General features: G+C 42.9%; 2 protein-coding genes and 1 long non-coding RNA gene across 3 annotated transcripts in view; 1 reads left to right on the top strand and 2 right to left on the bottom strand.

Moving 5' to 3' along the window:
• tafa3a (TAFA chemokine like family member 3a) overlaps window positions 1-23934 on the top strand; it is a 124945-nt gene that overhangs the window by 28463 nt on the left and 72548 nt on the right. The gene's annotated exons all lie outside the window — the stretch shown is intronic.
• Window positions 5392-6260, bottom strand: LOC111947442 (uncharacterized). Its single transcript, XR_002873284.2, has 2 exons — window positions 6191-6260; window positions 5392-5758 (listed from the first exon to the last, which is right to left on the bottom strand). It is a non-coding gene; the product is annotated as an uncharacterized LOC111947442 (long non-coding RNA).
• On the bottom strand, window positions 15564-17840 carry LOC111947441 (uncharacterized). The gene has a single exon (XM_023954946.2). It carries the CDS (start codon window positions 17838-17840, stop codon window positions 15564-15566), a length of 2277 nt encoding a protein of 758 aa, XP_023810714.1.

Below are 23934 nucleotides of genomic sequence, written 5' to 3'. Positions count from 1 at the left end.
ACAGAGCCACACAGCAGAAACCGAACCAGGTGCACATCATTACGTTCAAGAAAAAATAACTGCAATTCCCAGGGTCCTTAGGGGCATGATGTCACCGATGACCAGGTTTAGCAGAGAACCAGGAAGAGCCTCGGAAAAGCCTCAACACAGAAAGAACACAGGAGGATGGCAGCATGGCACGCTCACCATAGGGATTCCGGTGATCACGGCATTCAAGAAGGCCCATACATCTCCCGATCGAGCGCCACTGACAACCCGAACACTGCAGGACTCTGCCCCCCAGACGCGCCGGGAGCCGTGAAACCACCTGCTGAACAGCCGCAAAAGGAGGGGCAGACGTGGGGAAGACGGACGCCCCCACATCATAAAAAGGGGGACCAACGAGTCCGGAAAAGAACGGGGGGAAGACATCATGACGCTGAAAAAGCTAGAACAGCGCGCATGGAGAACCGGTGACGAACGCAGAGCTCGCGGAAATGGAAGAAGAGGATTGGACCGCACCTGGAACTTAAGTAGGACGCAGAACAGGTGAGTTGATTAGACTGAACCGCCGGCAGGGAGGAGTAACCAGGTAAACGCACTGCTCGAGTTGCCTGCCCGAAATACACCCAGGGTCGTTCACTACGTGTTATGGTTTTGTGTTTTACTTCAAAGAAAATTGACAATGAAGCCAAATATTTTTTAGAAACATTTCTTTATCTGTAGCTCAAAAACGAGAAACAAAAAAAAAAAAGAGGAGCCATTTGTCGGATGTAATTTTGTTTTTAACAAAGTTTACAACTATTGTTCTCAAGAGCAAAAAACATCTGGTTTGTTTAGTTTTTTTTCTTTCTTTTTTTATTCTTGTTTGGAGCATAAACAATTGAGGAAACTATGAAGAACCAACCTTATGGAAATTATTACTAATAACCCGGGGCATCTGTTGAGCCAATGGCTTCACCACATTTTCAACCACACTTTTTCACTGCTACGGGCACCAGCTGTTTCCAGTATTTATGATGTGTATTGTGTGTACTGTGATTTTCTTTTTAAGCAGTTGGTCATGTCTCCCTATCTATCTCTTTACTGATTAGCGAGCAACTTTAACTTTTTCGCTCACTGGATTTTTGCTGTGTCACTGAAGAAATTCTGATGGTGCAAGTGGATCTATTATTTGATCAAATGATTATGAGGTCACCCTTATCCTCATGCTGTCTCATGATAGTGGAGTTGTCCAACATCAGACTTCTTTAATCCATTATTTCCTCTATTGGTTGGATCTGGGATGTGCACCAGTTCGTATTGAAGCTGCTTCAGCTTCTAATTTTACTCCTGTTTTATTACCCTTCCGTTGGGTTTTTCCTCATTTTTATTGGAAAGCACAGTTAAAAGAGCGTATTAACCCATGGTGTCACAGCAGTTAAACTTTCCACCAAAGATATATGTGCTTCCTGCATTGTAAATAAATGTAAAGTTTAGCAAATGCTTTTTGCAACTACATTTTTTTTAGCATCAGCACATTGTCTATTCTTTTTTTAATTATTAATTGCGGGACTGTGGAGTTTAACTTGATTCTGAATATATTTGCAAAACACAGTTTCCTAGAATTTAATGGCTTAATGATTTCAGGACGGCCGGCTCATTATTTTCCAGATTTGTGAAATATGTAGAACATTACTTGTATAGAGTATGGCAGTGGGTGTTGACAGGTATTTTGAGAAAAACATTGCAAATTGTGCACTGTATTGCTATTTTTATTATTTGGCTTGAGCACATTTAGGCTAAATATACTGGTAATCTAAGAAACACATCCAAATGCTGGAAAATTTCAGTTTTCCTCTAGGCACCATTAGTTTTTCTTTAACAAGCATCTGGTCAAAGATAAAAAATAAAGTTATGGGTCAGCATTCTGGCCTTGAAAAGGCTGCCTTTTCAGCTTTCTGATGTGGTGTAATGCTGCACGGATGGCTCTTTAGACTGTGGAGGATGAAGTAAAAAAAACAAATAGAGGAACTTCAGAATATTGTAATTTTCGCTCTGGTGGAATTTTTTGCAGGTGGTGTGTTGAGACTGTCTCTATGAGTCATAGTCTTTTTTCATTCTCAGGCTCATTATCCTTGAATGTTCTGTAGAGTCTTAACCCTCAATCTAGTCTATATGAAATAATTTATTTTGAAACAACTAAGAATTACAGGTATTCTATTACTTTTACAAAACAAGATTGATAAAAGACACATATATGTGTGTGTAACTTTGACTACCCTATATGTATATAAATAAAATGTATAAAAACACATACATTGTATTTAGTGCTGTATAGAGTGCACCAGATTAAAAGATAAACTGTCAATAAATGGTCAGAGTCTATATCTTCCAATAGTGGCCAGTCTGTAATTGACGCCGGTCTCCAATAAACTTCGGGTCCAACAGTTCTTTGTTATTTTAGTCGCCGTTTTCTGATACCCTAACCCTAACAATGGCCAAGACACGCTCATTCGATCAAAATTTTCAGTGGTGGCATACGCCAAAGAACATTCAGGTGAGGAATCTGCACAATATTTAGTGATGGATCCTATAGTCTCAGAGAATAGCGCAAGCTGATGGGTGATATTGAGAAGACGGCTTCAGAAAAAGAAGCAACAAGCAAACGACTGTCTGGTGGAGGTGCAAAGAAAACAACACGGAAAGGTGTCTCCAGGAAAATGATTGGTATGAAAGCGAAGAGAATTTTTGATAGGGAGATTGCTGATGCTTCAAAAAGAAACAAAACGTTCGCAGCAAGTGCCACTTAGAAAATAACAAAATATTCTCATTTATAATTTCATTAATTCCTGAAATGTATATATGGTGTTTTTTTTTCTGCATTTCTTGACCGAATTTCACAGCAAAATCAACCTATTAGCCATTACCATTCTGGCTGTGATAGAATAAACGCTAGTCTTCAACAGACACCTGTCCCTTAGAAGCACGGGGCTGGCTGCCAAATCTTTGGAATAAACGCTGGGGTTATTGTTGGAACAGTATGTCATTTATAAGGTGTATCGAACTATAAGGCAGATTAAGCGAGAGAGCAGAGTCAGGGATAAGTCCGTCAGTCATACCGTTATAACTGTGTTGACAGTAACACCAGAACTTGTTTGTAACACGCTACACTTGAGCCATGTTAGAAGCATTAGCCATTTTGGAACCATTAGCCATGTGAGCGTATTTACAATGCCTGTAACTTTGTTTTGCCACATGTAAAAAAAAACAGACAAATAAATAAAGGTTACTGTGACTGTGACACCCTACCTTGTTTGCAACCCTAAAAAAGCAGACTGACATTCTAACAGAGCCCCCTGTACCTTTTAAAAAACGCTTTGACATCTTAATGATAAAGGACACTTTACGGCAATGTTTTCTTTTTTTTTAAAGTGCACCTGAGAGTGCAGAAAATGTATATTTTACTAAACATCTCTGTGTATCCCTGGAAACTTCACCATGTGATAGGAAAGTTTTCAACTTCCTGTAACTTTTCTAAATTATTTTTGCATGAGTATATGGTAACTTTCCTGAAAGCATCTGTATTTATCGAGACTTTTATTTAAAAAAAATTACAGGTTGTCATTTTTCCTGAGTTTCTGCTGAAGTAATTTCTTCAGAATCACACTGAGAAAAGCTTGCCTACATTTAAAATGCATTTGGACCTAGCTCTGCTTGAAACAGAATTTACCCACACTAAAACTCCCAGCCTTCATTGCAATCATGTCACAGCATTGATTGTGCGACTGCATAGCCCTGCTGACAGCTGTCCTTGCTATGCCTTAACAAGCAGGAGGTAAATATTGCACTCCGCTGGGGGTTGATTGAATACGTTTGCATAATTTCTGTCCAGAAAGGAGACAGGCAGCTGGATGTCTGATTACTTCAACCGTTACTTTAAGACTGACAGGTGAGGAAAAAAGTGGGGGAACTCTGAAACACATCAGGAAATGCAGATGTTCTGCAAAGGGGCAGATGTTATGCTTCGTTCCTGTGTTAGATCATTTCTGCGGTATAATGAATCTCCCTCACATGGCTTGTGTAGAGAATGCCTCCTCCAGGTAATTCGCTGCCAGAGATCAGCCTCTCTCTGTGCCCTCTCAAGCAAGACCAACTCCCTTGAAAAGATTCTTCACAGAGAAGATGGTCTGACAATAAAAGTAGATATTCATGCTCCGGTATAGCATTTTGTCAAAAGATAAAAGCGTTCCTCTCTTCTGTCTCACTATTGATCAACAGCGAGGAGCACAGAGCAAAGGCAAACCCTATTTTCTTTAACAGACCTGCTATCTGCACTGTCTAGAGGGTGTCATTTGCTATGAATAGCCCTGGAGTAATTAGAAACACGCCTCTTTTTTAGAAGAAAAAGTAGGATTGTAAAAAGTGATGAAGAAATTTCATTTAGAGGTTGAAGGATGGGGCCTCCTGGCTGAGAACAGATGCCAGGCCTGAATGTTTGGCAGAGGGTGAAACAGGCTCTTGTTGATTTCTAAACCAGTTTTGTGAAGAGACTTTACACCGTCTCCAGCAGCTCTTGAGACATCACCTACACGTCTTGTTACTCATTCTGAGGTTGAGTGGTAACAGGGTGAATTTGAACCTGTTTAGCGCATGTGTGGGAAACTGAAGCAATAAGAAATGATGCGGCTTTTCTGGAAGCTATAAGAAGCAGTGCTTTCTAATTAATAATGAATAAAAGGAAATTGTAATGACTAAGTTAATCTGTACTTAACCATTAACCACACTGTGTAAAAGTATTATAAAATGCCCCTTGCACAACTTTAATAAAGATACATTCATGTTCAAATTTATCATTAAAGTGGGACCTGGCGTCTGAGTGGGTTTGTTTAAGGTCTTTAAGCCTGGGTTTTTGTTTTTTATTTTTATTTGCATTTTTACAGAAGAAAATGGGCATCTAAAAACAGAAATGTTGCTAAAAAAAATTATTTTTACTGTACCTGTTGAGTCAAGCTGGGATGGGATGGCTGTTGCCCCATGTGAGCTGAACAGTTGTCCATCATTTCCTCAGTTTGACATGTGCCCTTTAGCAAGACATCGAAGCCCCGTCTGAGCCCAGTTGTTACTAACCTTTAGATTCCAGTGCATGCTAAATGTTTTGTAATGTGACTGAAATTGACACTAAAAGACTTGCTGCATATATATACTCAAAGAATACACTCTAACACTGAAGAGCAGGGCTTTTCTTTATGTGTAAAAAAAATAAAAATCATATAAAATGCATTCTGATGTACACACATATCACATATCAGCTGTTTTCTCTGCAGGTTAAAGTTGTTAACCCTTTATAGGGCACTCAATGAAATACTCTAAAATTCTAAAATTCAACCTTAGAGTGTTATTGGAGAACATAACAAGACTTCATATCATTGGTGACATTTTTCAATTTTTTTTATTTTCATGTAGAAAATCAATGCCAATGAAGTTACCATATTTGGTCACTTGCCCGTGAGTGGGAAAACAAATTCCAATAAGTATACATATATATATATAAATATAAGAAAAACACATATTATGTATTTGAACATTTGAACATCACTTTTAGAACATAAACGTGCTAATAAAAAAAGTGCTAATAACAAAAGTGTTGAATAGACCCTCACACAACTGTGTGTGAGGGTCTGGGAATGTCCAGGTTGTTGGTGGGTGGGGAGAAGTCGGGGTCTGACACATCATCATCTTGATCCTCATCATCATCACTAATGTCAGGGTGGACTGGCACAACAGCAGTCTCCCTCCTCTTGCCATAAAAAAATGATGGAAGCTAAAAATTAAACACATGCAATAAAACAACTGTCATAACATCATAAACTGACAAAAATCACTCTTTATCACTATTCATAATCTAAAAACAGTATTTAAATTCTCCCTGAATCACTGTATAGTGATATAAAACATTTGGCAATATTAAAACATAATATTCTAAGTTGTATTTCTTTATTTGTAAAGAAAATGCACTAATATGGTTTGTTAGATGCATAGGGCATATGTCCAAAAACAGACATACCAAGTAAAATTTTGTTTTTAGTGAATAGGGCGTATGATCAAATATGGTGCCTGCATTTTTCATGCCGTATTTTCACTCATTTCAATAAATTCTCTGCAAACAACTTATATGTCAACACTTAACACAACTATTCAACAATAAAATGTATGAGTTTCATCAACTTACCATGGTTAGTTTTGACGATTCCTTTGAAAATGTCCAGTGAACTGAGCTGCAAAAGCAACTTTTTCTGATTTTGCAGAAAAAGATTAATTTGATGTGACCCTGCTTTCTGCTGATTGGTCAAGTTGCACAATTGAGTAACCTATAATGTAGAATGATCTTTGCTGAGTCATGGGTAAAGATCCCATGACTCTTGAACTCACTGAGACGGGGGAAGGGCGTGAAAAGTAACAGGTGCGGAAATTACCAAAAACAGTCACTTGCCCTATAAAGGGTTAAAGGGTCTGTTGTCCCATATACCGTATGCTTTACATTTATTAATTATTATCACAAACCTTTTAATTATTAATTTTAAACAGATAGGCTCTTGTGTTTGTCATTTTTCCACTAAAAACCGCTAGAGGACACTGTAGGTGCATCAGTATTTGCTACTGAAACCAACACCGAAGAAGACGTGCCGCTCAGTCTTACGCCAGGCTTAGTGAAATTGATCAGAAGTCATATATTCCAATGCAACGTTAATAAAAAATTTTTTTCCTCATTATCCATATTTTGGCTGCTGCGGTTTATACTCTGGAGCAACTTGCAGTAGTTTACGCTGTTTTTTGAAAATATGTCTTAAGAGCTTTTCCCTAAAACATCAAAACGTGTTCTTCAAATTTAAATCGAAACCCTGGAGAAACTTGTTCTGTAATTGGTCCTGGCCATCAATTGGTAAAAAAACAGAGTTTTGGATTAGCAATCATTGTTACATTTTGTTTTTAGGTCAAACTATAGGGGTATGTTTTTTAAAACTGCAGGATTAACCTGGATCAGTACACTCTTAAGCTACGTTCACACTGGGTATGCGATGTGCATTCAAAACCAACAATGCGGGTTCTTGTGTGTATATAGCCCATAATTTTCACACTGGATAAACAGGGAGGGGACTTTTTCTTTTTCTATTGTTCAATAGTGCATATCCATTACCTAAGGTTGGAAGGGGTTTGGTGAAATGTCAAAACGGTGCAAATCTCGTAAATCTTTCTCCAGACTTTTTCTTTCACAGCTCCATTCAGATATATGACATAATTCCAGCACAAACTGCAATTATTTGTCCTCCATGATCAATTTTGAAACAGTTGGCAGTTCCGTGAATTAAATCAAGTCCCTGCGTGGTCAAAGTCCGACCTTGTGTAACTTGCAACGCACATTCAGTTGCAGCGGATTTTGTACACAGAGCCTGAAAATGGTCTCAGAAATGTGCATAGCTACGCATGCATGCAAGAGTTTTGAACGTGAAAGCCCGAAATGTGCATTTAAGCGCTTTTACATAGATTTTTCGTTGGAAGGGGCAGCTGGAATGGGTGTTTTCGGGGCAGGTGTGAGTGTAGCTTTCACCGATATTAAATTCTCTTTGAGTTACTGTGAAAGCAACATTGGCTCCTCATTACTTATATCAGATTCCAAGTTGATGTTATGTGGTTGTCAATGAAAGACTGTTGTTGCTGAACTGCAGGTGTTATCTAAATGTCTGATGTCTGTCACTTCACTGTTTAAAGTTGTTCAAGAAGAAATACTGTTTCATTTTGGGGTTACTTCCAGTGAATGCATCACTGAAATCAACCAAAACACCATTTTAGCAGTCAGGAGGCTAAACAAGAAGCTCAAGCAGACATTGAACCTCTGACAAGGCGAAGGGAGCAGTTCGTTCATGCGGCCACCTTTCAGACAGTCACATTGCACTTGCATTGTCATTTGACAGACTTGAACACATCACTGTGTCCGGGCTGCTGCTTTGAGCTGTCAGGCTGTTCTACGCGTTGATGCTTTCTTTTTTTTTTAATGGAACATAACTGTGGGCACATGGACAAAAGCAGGAGGGCCTGTCATCCCTGACTCTGACATGAACAGATTGGGGGGAAAAAAACAATTGTTCTTTTTTTACCAAGTCTGGATGCAGATCTGGTCATTGTGTGGAAGATGTTGGCTTCATTTGATGTTGTTATTCTGCAGAGTTGCTCATAGTACTGTTAAATTGACCATTAAGCATGTTTTCACCTGCATCATGTTCATGCTTTGGTTTGCTTATGTGTTATATACACCTGTTTGTCAAGACTAGCAGAGGCAGAGGCTGACACATGACAAAAATTGCTTTCTGACACATGGCATGTGTTGGATGCTACTGCAACTATTCTGTGAAATTGAGTCTCGAGCTTCAGATGAGTGTCTGAGAGAGTTTGCAGGTAATGATTGCATGAAAATTCAAACTTTTGTTTTTTTAACACGGTCTCAGAAAAAGCTGCAGGGCTTCCTGAGTGAGGAACAAACCTCCATTTGTTCTTTCTCTGCCTGCATTCAGTGCAGAAAGGAAAGGCTGTGACGTAAAAAAAAGTCTATTTCTTTGTGCTTCGTTTAAATTGGTATTTTTATGACCGAGGGTCCAGGAGTAGGCACAGAGATGCAGTGAAAGTTATGGCATGCATTTATTGGCAATGCTCTTGTAAATAATGACAATGTTCTGAGCAGCTGTGGTATAATATGCGTGAAAAAGGAGGGAGCTGCAGTTGAATGATTTTTCCTCAAAAGCAGGCAGGGAAAATGGCGGAATTTAAATGGATACAAAAACTGGGGAGAAGATTGGAACGGCTCCAAATATTTAATTACCAACTTTTGATGAATGAAAATCTGCCAGTGAGTGAAGACCAGGGAATAAATACTGCACACTGGACGGAGTGATGGAGGGAAATCATCTGGGAAATGAGAAGACACATCCGCAGAATGTACAGACAGCAGGAAACACAGATTTGGTCATATTGGCAAAGTATCCTCTGTTTTTTTTATGATTTCTGGCTTGCTGTGGCTCTCATGTTTGATGTTCTAGTTGAAAATAATCAAAAAAAGGCTGATGCATTTTGGGTAAAAGAGAGAAACTTTCAATAAGAGATTAACATTTGATTGTCCATTCTCAAAAAGGTCACCCGAGATAACAGCTAGTCATATTTCAAGTAAGTTTTTCGCAACTTTTTCTCCTGCACAGTTCATGTGGAGGATTTATAAAAATCAAGTGTTGTCATTTTTCACAGGGCTTTTGCTTTATCTGATTTGTGCACCATGAAAAGCTTTGGCATTAGTTCTGCCACACAGGAGGGAGCCTGTGCTGCAAAATTCAAAGATTCAACCTGGTTTCTAGAGTTTGTGGAAAAAGAAAAAGCAGCCTGCAAAGGCTACATGAGAAGACTGGAGGAAAGGCAGAGGAGGTGCAGTCAATATTTGAAGAATGTCACCACCACCATGAAGAAAGGCTGACATTTGCTCTCAGTTAACCATTAGACTGGGGTTTTGGCAATTCAATAACTTAATAAAAGTTCAGCAGAACAGTCTAAAGGAAGGAAATATTGTAGTTTCAAATCCTCAATTTTACCTGGCTTGCTAAAAAAAGATCCTAAAGTTCACCCACTAATTGTATTAATGAATACAGCTTACATTAAAAAAGGTCCACAAAAAAGCTTGGACAAATATTCGTCTTTAGAATTTTCATCTTCTCTTCCCTTTTTTTTCCTATAAATACTTGCAAGCCATTTCTGTCAACAAATTTGGTTTTGATTGTTGTGGATGGAGAACATAATTATAAAACCTAATATCGTCAGTTATCTTAAGTAGATGGTGGTGAGGACCATTTTAGAATCCTTGCAAATGACTCCTTTTTGGTATGAGATGACAATTTGTGGCTTGCTGTGTACTTTGTTTCTCAGACGCCTGCTTTTATTTTATTTATTTACTGAGTTCATTTTAAGCTTTTCACTAACTGTTTCACAGTTTACCACCTTTAGGTTGTCAGCCCTCTCACTGCCCAAAAATGTGCTTCAAAAAATACGACCCGTTAGAAATACAGCCCACCTTAAAAATAATTCTAAGGACACATTGCGGATGTGCTGACATTTTAAATGGCTCAAACGCATCTAGACATACGTCATCCCAACACTGCATAGCTGCACACTTTGTCTGTCATAGCCACGGCTACATGCACTGAGTACAAAAAGAGACAAAGTAAAGACAAGAAAGACTGATGTCTACCAGAGCTAGGATTAAATCAAACGTGCCATATGCAAGGAAACGCTTCAGCACTACATGAAGCATGCAGACTCTTTCGGTTGATGTAACTTCACCGTGTTCCCCTGAGTGCTGCTGTCATCGGTGTCGTCTTGGCAAAGCAGAACAGAGCCGAGCGTGACTTGATACAATAAACCACTCACGTTGCAGCACCATGTCAAAAGGGAATGAAAAGATGACCAATTAAAGCGCCAAGAGTCTGTGAATGCCAGAATTATGGCAGTAGATGAATTTGTTTTTTTTAAGATGGAGATTTCTGTGAGATTTACAGCTTTTAACAAAATATTCTAAAGCCATGCAATAATTACAGACCAATAAACAACCTCTTTATCATTTAGGATTCATGTGATAGGACTGTTGAGCTCATAAGGCTCATTTTTTTAAAATTATATTTAAAGTGGACTAACCTTCGAACTGAACATTTCCGACATTTTAAATGTTGTTTTGTCAGCTCTCTCTCATTTTCATGCAGATGTATTTTGTCCTTGTTGGGTTGTTGTTTTGTGTCTTCATAAAAATGTGTTTTGTGTCCTGTGAAGCGTCGATTTTGCATTCAGATGACGCTCCAGCAGTGCACATTGTTTACTTGCTCACCTTATTGGAGAAGAAAGGATTGTGTGTTGTTTCACATGAAAATTCAACGGCAAAATAACAAGATAAAAATAAACGTTATACAGGGGCTGGATGGGAAATCTAATAAGAACAAAAAAAAAAATTTATTTTTACCAAGCAGGGTTTTTTTCCCCCCCAAAGCTGAACCGAGTTTGCCCTGTTTCATATTGGAGCAAAAAAAATCTAAAATGCATATTTTGCTTTCACACGGGCAGATTATTAACTTGATCTATGCTAATTCCTCCAGCATGCTTTTCCTTTAAAAATGATTTAAAAAGCACCAGGCCTTTTTTTCCTCCTTATCTGCTCCTCTTTTGCAGAACAGCAGTGCAGAAAACAAGCTTATTTTGGTAAGCTCTACTGAAGGTGATACTTTACCCAGAGGAAGCTGAAAATGCTGGCTCTGTGAAGGAAAGAGACAATGGAGAGTGGAGAAAATACAACAAGGAGACAAGGAATGAGAGCAGAGTAAAATTGAGCAATGAACGGAGAAAGAGAATCTGGAGTCAGCACTGGGCAGCATGCCCGACTGCTTCACAGGTGTGCTGCGCAAGAAAGGTTGAGCAAAAGCGTTCTCCTTGCTATTTCCCTTATTCGTACTACAGCGTTATAGTTGTACTCTGATCATCTTTTAATCTTTTTAAAAGTGTTCACATTGATTTTTTAATTTTGATTTTGCCGTTTTTAGGCAAAATCTTAAAAAAACTGTCATTTTCTGGGACTAGTTTTTGCAGAGCGGCAGAAGTTTATTAGAAATTTGCCCCTGAGTTGTGGACAGTTGGCGCAGAGTAGGCCTGCCCCTTCTTCCCATCATCCATGTGCTGGTGCAGAAAATATGGCGAGCGATATTGGAGCTCTCCAGCCGTACAGTTTTGATCCAGATGCCAGATCAGACAAGGAAAACAAAGACATACATGGATCTATTTGTCTGCAAGTGGATGCATCAGAATGGGGTTGAGCTTGTGACCAGCTGATTGTACATCACACCTATGAGCTTTTTGAACCAGCATTTTTTTGGTGTACTCCGGATTTGAATGAAGAAATACTCAGAAATGCAGATGTAATCTTAATGTTCTCAATAAATGTCCTCCATCCTCAAAAAAAGTGCTGCAAGAACACCAAAAACAGGATTTTTATCGGAGTGGGTCTTCAACATGTCCCCTTTTAGAAGACATTCCTTGAAGTTTTAAATGTAAAATGATGAGGAAAAGAAAAAACTAATACTGGACTAATTGGAAAGTAAGCTGATAGATCCGGTTGTGGTTTTGCATCTGGGGGCAGTGAGAGTGCGTGGGGTTTCTGCATGCATATCCTTACACGACTGAGATTATGCTAAGCAAGCTTATGCAATCCATTTATCATACAGACTGTAATAAAGTATTAACATGCACAGTCATTGGCCAAATCAATTTCAAAATAAAAAAGGTAAGAAATGAATATTTCAGTCACAAAGTTTGATCAAAGAGGAGACAAAAACAAAAACCAAGGCTGGATTAGAAATCAGTTAATCACAATTCAATGTACACTTCTGGTATGTTGGCTTTGTAAGGAAACCAGTTCTGGTTGCATCACCTGCTACTTTGAAATTCTGTGTATCCTACTAAAAATTCCTGCGCGTGATCATGTGTGGGCCTTTTTGAATGTAAATAGATGCATCTATTTTCACTCTTTGAAGTAGCTCATTAAAATACACTGAACCCTGTGAGGCGTCATCTTCATCTCGGCCTCAAACCTGTCCTTCAAACTAAAGACAACATTTATGAAAGTGATTTTCTTCAATTAGCTTCCTATTAGCTCCTATCAGCTGTCATTACTCTGCTCATGTCACTTTACGCAGGTTTGTTGGCCGTTACCCATGATGCTGTAACATTCTGAGTTTCTTAGTGCTGTTAAAAATGAGTCTCAGCAAGTTTTATGTGCCGTCCATAAAACGTTTTTCAATTGAGTTCAGTTCAAATAGTCTTTATGGATCCCAGAAGGGATGTCATAAACTCAAAGCACAAAAGGGCTCAGTTAATACTCACTGACAAAGACCAGACCACTATCCCACTGAGGAAACTCCGGCTTGTTCTGGAAGATTTTTGACAAACTCAAACTCCATGGAGCTGCAGTAAAATGTGGGGAAAGTTCATCAAGCTGCTGGTTTTTAATGATATTTTGAATCTGGAACAAAGCTGGATGCTTTCCAAGGCACCTTTGCACACCCACTAGTGACGTTATTTTCAAGCTGCATTCCTTCAGCTTTTGCAGATTAATGCACTACTCAGGTGTGTTTGTTACTTGGCAACAACTGAGCCATAGGAGTCTCAAACTATTCTGGTTCCAGCTGACTGAGAAACATAGGCCAGAATAGCTCTGTCATGTAGATATGATTGTCCTCAACTCTTTTATTGTAACATGTCCAGGATGACATCATTTGGTTCTTAAATTATAAAAGCTTATCTTGTTTTCTCATTGCTGGGGTCTCTTATATTTCTGTTGGGTCTTCATCTTATCTTCTTGTATTCGTATTTAAGATGGATATGGAGGCTGTTTCAATTGACAGCTTAACCCTAATGCCTCCAGTACTTCCAATATCTTAGTGCTGAGTAAGTTACTTTTAGGGTTTTTCATTTTTTCTTCCCCAGAGATCTACCACAACACATATTAATCAAAGAAAACCCTTGTATAAACCTTCTCTTTTTCCTATTTTTCTTTATTCTTCTTAAACCTAATAAGCTTTTGGACTATAATTTCAGTCAAAATACAAATGTTTTATTTTTTCGTAGTTTGAGACTTTTATTTGAGTCATTTAACCTTTATTTTGTAGCAGCTATGTCGTTCCCATGTTATACCTTCCTGTGCGTTATCAATTTTTCTGTAAGATCTTTGTATTTCCATTTTACCCTTTTGACTCTGATGTCTTATCAGTACCAACTAAAATAAAAGACTGCGTTCTTGATTCCCTCCTGCAATTGGGTCCACACCAGCCCTTCATTCCTGACTCATGCATCTGATTTTGTCGTTAATGCATTTCCGTCCCTTTACCTTTTCGTGGCAATGTTGAGCAGAAATCACAGGAATACTGCGGTAAGTAACCACGTCAGCAGGGCCATCTTGATGTGTGTATAGCTTTAAATTACGGGCTTTGCATTGGGCAGTTATACCTTTTTTTTTCAAACCTATTAGTTTCACTTGCTGAAACAACCCTTCAGTTATGCAGTTTATTTCAATGCGAAATATTAAAGAAACTTTAGGTTAAGAACTTAACCCCGGTTCTCTGAAACATGAGTGAGGTATCTCACTATGGGACACGCCCCCTGCGCTGTCCCCCAGAAGCTCTTTTTCATTACGCCAGTCTTGACTGGCAGACAGAAGGTGACGTCTGCTCTCAGGAGGCGGGACTTCCTCCTGCTATAAGAGCCGGACGCCATCTTCTCTCCTCAGTCTAAGTAAGCACACCTCTTCTCGCTCCAGGCAAGGAGGGTGATCTGGTGAGATACCTCACTCATGTTTCAGAGAACCGGGGTTAAGTTCTTAACCTAAAGTTCTCTTTCAACATTCGTTTCGGTATCTCACTATGGGATGTAGAGACTCCCGTATTGCCAGATAAGCTTACTCCGAAGACCAACAGAGAACAACCAGGCTGATCATACAGGTGAAGGTGTGGACCCCACACCTAGCACTGCGTGAGGCAGCCCTGGTCTAGTGACATCCAGTCTATAAAATCTGATGAAAGTGTGAGGCGTTGCCCAACTGGCAGCCGTGCACACATCATCCAGAGAGATGCCCTGAAAAACTGCCCATGATGATGCCATGCCGCGAGTGGAATGAGCGCGCAGGCCAGCCGGGGGTGTTAACCCCTTGCTGTTATAAGCCATGGTTATAGCGCCCACAACCCAGTGTGACAGGCGTTGTTTGGTTATAGGCTTTCCTGTGTGAGGAGAAGCCCACGACACAAACAGCTGCTCAGATTTTCTGAAGCCAGCCGTCCTCTCCACATACATGCGCAGCGCCCGCACAGGGCACAATGTGTGAAGCCTCTCTTGCTCCGTAGAGGAAAAAGGAGGCGGATTGAATTCCAAAAACTCAATGGGGTGGCAAGGTATGGTAGGGTTGAAAACCTTGGGCATAAATGCCGGATTCGGTCTCAACAAAACCTTAGAATCCCCTCTGGAGAACTGCAAACAGGACGGGTGAACTGACAACGCATGGATGTCGCTCACTCGTTTAGCAGAAGCTAGTGCAATAAGCAGAGCTGTTTTAAAAGAGAGCGCTTTGAGGCTGACTTGCCTCAGTGGCTCAAACGGTGCGCACGACAGTGCGTCCAGCACCACCGGTAAATCCCAAGGAGCAACAAGGCTTTTCGACACCGGTCGGAGCCGACGTGCGCCCCTCATAAACTGACAAATAAGCGGATGCTGGCCCACTGTTTTGTCATTAACACCTATGTGACAGGCGGATATGGCCGCCAGATACACTTTAATGGTGGAAAAGGACAAACCTTTTTCAATCAGTTCCTGAAGGAACGATAGAATGACTGGGACTGGGCTCTGGAAAGGCAATACGGCCATTTTTACGCACCAGTCCTCAAAAACGCGCCATTTGGCGCCATAGGCGGAGCGGGTGGACCGCGCTCTGGCACTCTGGATCGTGTCCACGACGTTCTGCGGGAGTCCCGCTGCCATGAGATTCAGCCTCTCACGGGCCAGGCCCACAGAGCCAGGCGCTCCGGATGAGGATGAAAAATTTCCCCGCGGGCCTGCGACAGGAGGTCCCTGCGTAAAGGCAGGGGCCACGGTTGGCTGTGCAGCATCTGAATGATGTCCGCTAGCCAGTGTTTCCCGGGCCACCGAGGGGCTACGAGGATGAGAGAGTGTTTCCCCTCCCGAACCCTGGTGAGGGTAGGGGCAATCAACTCCAATGGTGGGAACGCATACAGAAGTCGGCACGGCCACTCGTGCGCTAGAGCGTCCACCCCCAGGGGGGCGCTCTGGTCCGTCAGAGAGTAGAACATTTGACACTGGGCGTTCTCCGCTGACGCAAAGAGATCGACCTCTGCTTGACCGTAAATGCTCCACATCTGGGCTACCACCTGGCTGTGGAGCTTCCATTCCCTGTAACGCGGGTTCCCTCTGGAGAGCAGGTCGGCTCCCCAGTTCATTATCCCCGGTACATGGATGGCCCGCAGCGACAGAAGACGGGAGCTGCTCCACATAATCAGTCTGTGTGCTAGCGTGTGCAACTGAAATGAGCGCAGCCCTCCTTGTCTGTTGATATACGCCACCACTGTGGTATTGTCGGTCCTGACTAAAACATGGCGCCCTTTCAGAAAGGGTAAGAAATGTTTCAGTGCAAGAGACACCGCCAGGAGTTCCAAGCAGTTTATGTGAACTGATCGCATGTGGGAGCCCCACAGACCGTTCACTGTCCTGCCCTCGTGAGTGGCTCCCCAGCCTGTCAGCGAGGCGTCTGTGGTGATCACCTGTCTTGTTTGCACGGTTCCCATGACAACACCCGTGGTGAGGAAGGAGATGTCCCTCCACTTGTGTAGGGCGAGAATGCACGTAACCGAAGCAAGCACTCGTCGGTGACCATGGCAGGCGGGGCTTAGATTGAGCGACGCCACCCACCGCTGAAAAGGACGCATGTGTAAGCGGCCAAAAGGGATGACGGACAGCGCCGATGCCATCAGCCCGAGGAGTTTGAGGCACAGTCTGAATGTTATCCACGCCCCTCTGCGGAACTGTGACAGACACGCCCGGAAGGCTGTCACTCTCTCCGCTGAGAGTCGCGCTCTGAACTCGACCGAATTCAGGGATAAGCCGATGAAAGTGATCGTTTGAACTGGTGTCAATACGCACTTTCCCCAGTTTACTGTGAAGCCCAGTGCAGTTAGGTGCGATGTGAGCAACCCGGCCTGCCTCCTGAGTTCTTCGGGAGACTGCGCTGCGAGCAGCCAGTCGTCTATATACATGGCCAGCCGAACGCCCATCTGTCTCATGGGTGCGACGGCGGCCTCCGTGCATTTCACAAACACCCGCGGACTCAGTGAGAGGCCGAAGGGGAGCACTAGAAACTCGTAAACCTTCCCTCGAAAGGAAAATCTGAGATACTTTCTGTGAGGGGGGTATATTGGGACGTGAAAATATGCGTCTTTCAAATCTATGGAGACGAACCAGTCTCCTGGACGCACAAACCGTACCAGACCTGCGTGTGTTAGCATTCTGAATTTGTACTTCCTCAAGTATTTGTTCAGTGCTCGCAGGTCTAGAATCGGACGCAGGCCTCCACCCCGTTTTGGGACCAGGAAGTATCTGGAGTAGAACCCGCTGTGAGCTTGCTCCGGTGGCACTAGCTGAATGGCTCTTTTGCCCTGCAGTGTTTTGATCTCTTCCTGCAAAATTCGTGCATTCTGCCCCCTGGCCTGCGACTGCAGTATACCATTGAAAAGGGGAGGGGTAAATGCAAACTGGAGTCTGTAACCCTTGGTAACAGTGCTTATAACCCAGTCTGGCACCCCGCAGTGCCGCCATTGCTGTGATTTGTCCGAGAGCGGGCCGAGCGGCATCCGCGCTGAGACACTGGTGGGCGTGGCCAACACGAGCTGCGCTGGCGCAGGGCTCGTTGGTACCACGGTGCTGGGCTGCTGTGCCACTGGCGGAGCAACAGCTCCCTCCTGTGGCCTCATGTGCAGCTGCGCAGCTCCCACTCGGCTTCCCGTCATTTGTATGTGTTTTGTTTTTTGTTTTGTCTTTTGTGTTGAGGCTGCGCCCTTGGCTCGGGGCCTGGTTGCGCGCCTCGGGGATTTTTTATTTGTGTTGGTTTTAAAAACCTTTTCAAACACTTTCTGGGACCCAACTGTGGCTCCACTGAGCTCTCTGTGGGTCCCTCTTTTCTCCTTTTCAACTGGCTGTGAACAGTGAGGGCCACCTGTGCCTCTGCACGCCTTTTGGTCGGGCTGGAACATGCCCTGGAGAAAAACGACAGGAACGGAACGTGTCGTGGAAGGGGGGAAGCAGGCTTCTGGTTTTGCCCGCTCTCCATCCCTGTTGGTTGCGCCCTAGGTGGCACGCCTCTTTTTCTTTGCGCTCTGAGCGACAGGAGGCGCTGGCTGGGCTGACGTTGTCACGTTTGGAGCAGACGGTTTCTTGGCCCAGGCCCCTCTGGCCTCAGCAGGCTTTCCGTGGCTCCGGTCACCTGGCTGAGGCTGGCGTTTCGGAGTGCGGTAAGCTGGTCTAGCTACCGCTTGAGCGAAGGAAAGACGCGGTGCAGCTGGGGTAGGAGGGGGTACCTTCCTGGGCAGACACAGCTGCAGTGCTTCACCTTCCCGTTTCTTCTCCTCACAGCGCCTTTGCATTGTGGCCATTGCTGGCCCAAATAGGCTCTTTGGGTCCACCGGCACATCGAGGAGTTGAGTCTTCTCCTTCTGAGAGAGACTGGATAAGTTCAGCCACCGGGCTCTTTCCTGGACAACCATGAGGGCCATGGCTCGCCCAGAGGCTTGGACTGCGGACCTGTGGAGACGCAGACAAAGGTCTGTGACCACGCATAGCTCGTTCCACAGGTCTGGGGTTGGAGTGCTTGACATCTGTTCCTGCAGCTCTGCCTGGTAGGCTAGAAGCAGAGAAGATGCATTCAGGGCTTTCACCGATGCGGCAACTGCCTTGTAGCCCTTTTCGGTGAGAGTTGACTGGAAGCAGTCAGCTTTCGAGGGCAGGGCGGGGCCCGCGGAAGTCATGGTGGACTTCTGTGTTGGGTGCAGGTGGGAAGCCAGCAGCGGTTCGACTGGAGGGATCTGCGAGAATCCGTTCTCCTCCATGTTGGCCCAGTCCAAAGCCGAGCCTCCCAGGACGGGGCTTTTGGCTGAAAAGGGGGTGCTCCAGGTCCTGGTTGCTTCCTCCAAGCACTCAGGGAACACTGGCAGCAGCTGTCTGCTGGAAGACTTGGCTTTAGGCAGTCTTTTTCCCTCATAGCGAGACGTGGTGGCCTCGGTGAGGGCTTCAGGCCACTTAATGCCCAGCTTTTCAGCTGCTCTTCTGCAGACATCATGCAGGTCCATCGCGGCGGTCGGGTTTGGGAAGCCGCTGCACGCGTCGCCCGCAGCCAGCGGCTTTGCAGCCGATGGCAGAAGGAAAGGCTCGCTGTCCTCCTCGTCCTCCTCAGAGCCGAGGCTGATGGACTCGTCTCCGGAGTCGGGCACAGTGTCCTGAAACTCCGGGGGCGCGGCCTCCTGCTCATCCATGCCCTCGAGTGGCGCGACCGTATCCAGTTGGTCGCCCCAGCTCATGCCTGCCACCTCTCCCTGCGTAGACTCCTCTGGTAGTGGGGGGCTGGTTACCCCCAAGACCGGGTCCGCCTTGGACAGACTAGCTTGGCGCGCTAGTCTGCGTCTCAGGGTCTTGAGGGAGAGGCGCGCACAATGCTCGCAGCTAGCCGGAGATGCTAACGCGTCCTGGGCATGTTGCAGCCCCAGACATGCAGCACAGGCAGAATGGGTGTCTGCCCCGGCGATTTTGCTGCCGCATGAGCAGGCTCTAGGCAGAGGTCTGACCGTTTCCATGGCGAGGAAAGGTTCAGGCTCCATGACGACTTCGTCGACGCCGGTTGAGAGCGAAGCGCGAAAATTACTAGTATGGTGACTAGTTCTAACGGGTGCTGTTTGGAGACAGACCAACCGCGTGACCCAGACAAGCTATGTAACACCGACTAGCGTTCAGCGACCGAGTTGTTAGCTCGCTCTAGGAACAGTTAAGCTAGCTTCGGATACTACACCTGCCGTCTGAGGATGCTTCTGGGAGCGAGAAGAGGTGTTAGACTGAGGAGAGAAGATGGCGTCCGGCTCTTATAGCAGGAGGAAGTCCCGCCTCCTGAGAGCAGACGTCACCTTCTGTCTGCCAGTCAAGACTGGCGTAATGAAAAAGAGCTTCTGGGGGACAGCGCAGGGGGCGTGTCCCATAGTGAGATACCGAAACGAATGTTGAAAGAGAACTTTGTTTAATTCATTGCAAGACTCAGTAAAAAAAAAAAAAGTTATCTATTTTAGCTATGAAAAACCTTTAAGTTCTGGCCGTACCAAAAATTGATGTTGAGCAAACACAAAGTAACAGTGACAGAAAATGTTGTTTCAAACAAAAAAAGCACTTTATTCAGTCAGATTGTGTCCACTGGCTGCAATATGGAGCATCCCAGACACTTCCTAGAAAGAGCAGCACCAAGCCTTTTCAAGATCAATCCACTCTAGCTTTATTTTTTGGGGGGAACCTTAATATGGATCATATTTTAATAAACAAAGCTGTAAATTCATCACATTTTTATATGTAATGGCTAACATCTGTTAAAACAAATGGTATTTTAATCAATATCAGGCACATTTAAAAGCCCAATTTCTTTTACAAAAACACATTGCGCCCTATAATCTGGAGCGCCTTATATACAGTATGTATTTTTTCTGGTTGTGTTTACTGATGTTGTAGGGATTTTGGGAGGTAAACGGTGCTCTGTCCAAATGTCCCTCTATTTTTTATACAAGTGCTGTGGGTACCATAACCATTCAGCCTGGAACGTCCGTACGGGGTCCTCGGACTAATGCTGACGTCACATTATGTAATTGGCTGTACGTCGGTTTGATGACGTGTCAGGTAGTGATTGGTCTGGACAAATTACGATACTACCATAGAAGAAATTATTATGAAGTCTGTTGTAAACAAACTCAGATCCGACATAAAGCGAGATTGTCTTCTAAACATGCCTTTATTTTTGTTATGATTGTTATTGATGCATGTTCGCTTAATCCGTGTGCCCAGTGCTTTATTATTGGCAGAATGGTCCCGGAGGAACAACTTTAAGCCGTGCTAACAACATTTTCAGCCATGGCTGAACTTAAACAAGAATAACAAGCAGATTGTGGCAACATGTCTTTATAAAAATTACAAAGAATATTGTCAGACACAATTTATGAGGGAAAATAACTTTAGGTAACAAAAGGGAACGTGAAATGAAAATTTGTAGAGCCCGAGCAGATGTCGACGCTACGTAGTTTGTCCAAGCGGGGTTACCGTGGTGGGATGTTACCTTCAGTCGAAAGGACCCCAAACGGAAGTTCCAGGCCGAACGGTTATGGTACCTACAGTGGCATCAAGGTTGAGTTTGATTGTAAGAAAATACGCAGCTTACATGTAGCAGTACTGTCTTTTTTACATGTTACTATTGTAGACTGTATATAGAGATGAACAAGGCCGGTGTGACGTCAACCATAAAAAATCCCTTTCCTCAGGCTCCGGTGAAATGAAGCCAATTCAGCTGCCGTTTTTCCACAATACGGGCACCGCCATTTAGAGTCAGTCAACAGTGATTGGTCCGAGTTGGTCTGAGTCACGTTTCTAGGGCAACTACTGTCGCCAATAATGAGTGATCTTTCCACACCCCTTTCCACTGAAAGCGGATCGGGAGAATCTGTCAATCAAACATTTGAGGTGGGGGCCAGCGGGCACAACGTGCTTTTTACCGAGGCATCTGATTGGTCAATTTATAACCTAAATAATCTGGGATAAATAAACATATGGAAAAAAAAATAGGTTTGGCAAGACGATATTAAGAAAAAGGGACCAGAGCAAGAATGATTAACATGTATTGCTTTGCAAACAATTTCTTAAGTTACTGAAGTGTGGCCTGACTTTACCACAGACAGTTTAGTTACAGAACTTTTTTTGCGTCTTCATTCCAACAAATCTGAGATGTTTGTCTCTCCAATTTGTTTATTTTCTTAAGGTAGGAGTTTGATGGTGTCCTATTTAGCCAAGATGGCAATGATTGTAGCATTATTTAAAGTGGCATAAAACTAGCCCCAATACAAGTTAAACATTGTCAAAGTTTCTCTCCAATTGTAAATATACATGCTATTAGTATGTATGATGAATTGTATGCTGGAATGAAATGACTGTCTGTGAGAAAATGTAACAGTTTATCGCTCAGAAACATGAAAGAGATGGGCTGGAACAGGAGAAGCAACACTTTAACCTTCTGGTAGCAGAGAATGTCCACTCAAGTTAGTAGAGTTAGTAAACAGAGTCAGAAACTCTAAAACTTTCTATAGTGGAGGGAAACTCACACAACTTTTAATCCAAAACCAAAATCCAATATTCAATTCCAAAATCCAGTATCCAAAGATCTCCCCTACTGTCAGGCAGAAAACTCAAGAGGAGCAAGCAGATTCTGTAAATCCAAAAGTAAAGGTGTTTAAAGGAGTAGGCAGGAGTGATACAGAAATCTGAAAGGCAGGGCTCGTGAGTCCAGAAACAAAAGTATGTGAGAAACATAGCAAACAGAAAACCAGTAATGTGACCAGAATGGATGCATCGTTGCAGAGAACTGGCAACTTTCTGGCACATGCAGACATGACAGGCTTAAGGACTGATGAGAACAGGTGAGATCTGTGTGACAGTAAGAGGCAAGCTGCAGGGCGATACAGTGACAGTACAGTCAAAACTATTCAACTCCATTAGCCACTAATGTGACTGCATTTATAGAGTGGCAGTTTATTAAAAGTAATCTAGCTGTGCAAGCAAACCAATTACATTGGATCTTCATTTCAAATTAATTTGGTTCGACTGTTAATAGACTTTTTTCCCCCTAGCAAATGTCCTCTTTAGTGCTGTTGTGATATCACAAGTGATGACGCCTCACAGCTAGATTTTTTGGACAGCGCATGAAGCAGCAAAAAAAATCCCACATCAATTCATTGAGTTGGAGTTCAGATGAGTTGTGGTTAAGAAGGATAAATTGCAGAAAGGGCAAATAGTGGATCTTTTTAAAGAATTTAGTCAATAGAAAGCTGCATACAACATCAATTTGAAGGTACAAAAGTGTATTTTTCACCCCTCTTCTTCTGCTGCAATATTTGCTCATAAACAGAATGCAAACTATACCAATTAAAGCTTCATCACCAAACCCATCTGCTGGACCAATGAGGCCTCCTCCAAACCAATGACCCAGACAGTATCCCACTGCAATGTTTAATCCATCATCTTACTCTGAGGAGCACAAATAAAGTAGGGCTTTCCTGCAGCCACCACCACACTGCATCCAGACAATTCTTTCATGGAGCGGTGGTTAGAAGAATTAGTAAGAGTCGTGCACAGGTCGTGAGTGCATGTCGAATTCTGTGCCGTTCCTCTGCTTTTCCAGACAGACGGAGTGTGCATGGTCCTTTCCCGGGGGATCCCCTGAATGTGTGCAAACTAAATGGAATAAAGTGGTCAATGTGGTTTGAAGAAACGGCAAATAAAGGAAGCAGAAGATAAAAGGAAATAGTCCACTATAGTGTGGGCTGTTGTTGTTCTTGGTTAGGGTTTGGTGTAAGATTGCATTTTGTTTATTAGTGGTTTATAGCTAAGCCGTTGTAAATTTAGGTCACAGTATGGATGTCTATTGTATTATTTTTTTTTGGATGTTTATTGTTAAAGCGTTCCCAGTGGTGTTTTAATTATGATCATGCCGTTTTTAGCCAAAATGAAAAAAACTGTTTTTTGTTTTTTTTGAGACACAGTTTCTGCAGAGCGGCAGTAGTTCATTAGAGATTCCCCTCTGAGTTGTGGGCGGGTCAATTGGTGCAAAGCAAGCTTGCCCCCTTCTCCTCCCCCCCGTTTGGCCCACGGATTGTAGCTTCTACTTCACAGCTACAAGCCTTTTCCAACAGCATTTCTTCGTCTGTTCTTTATTCATAGCTATTTGAATAAAGAAATACTCAAAAAGGCAGCTTTAATCTTAATTTTATTTATATATTTATTTGTTCATTACCAAAAATGCCACAAAAACATGTTAAAACACACAAAAAAAATATTTTTAACTGAGTGTTTATCTGAGTGGTGTTGATCTGAAATAAAATTCCTTTTTTCCTGCTAACAGGCCATCAAATACATGCATGTGGCATTTAGTCTAAGAGAAGTTCATTCCAACAACTGTAGAAGGTTTCCTGAATATTTGTGTGGGCTTCATGAGGCACAATTGTTGTGTTTTGTGAAAGACAGATTCAGAAGAACTGTTTTCATACCTTTCTGCTCCAT

Source organism: Oryzias latipes, chromosome 5, assembly GCF_053564925.1.
Source record: "Oryzias latipes strain Hd-rR chromosome 5, Olatipes_Hd-rR_3.1".
NCBI classification, from domain to species: Eukaryota; Metazoa; Chordata; class Actinopteri; order Beloniformes; family Adrianichthyidae; genus Oryzias; species Oryzias latipes.
This window is presented reverse-complemented; position numbering and strand designations above follow the sequence as displayed.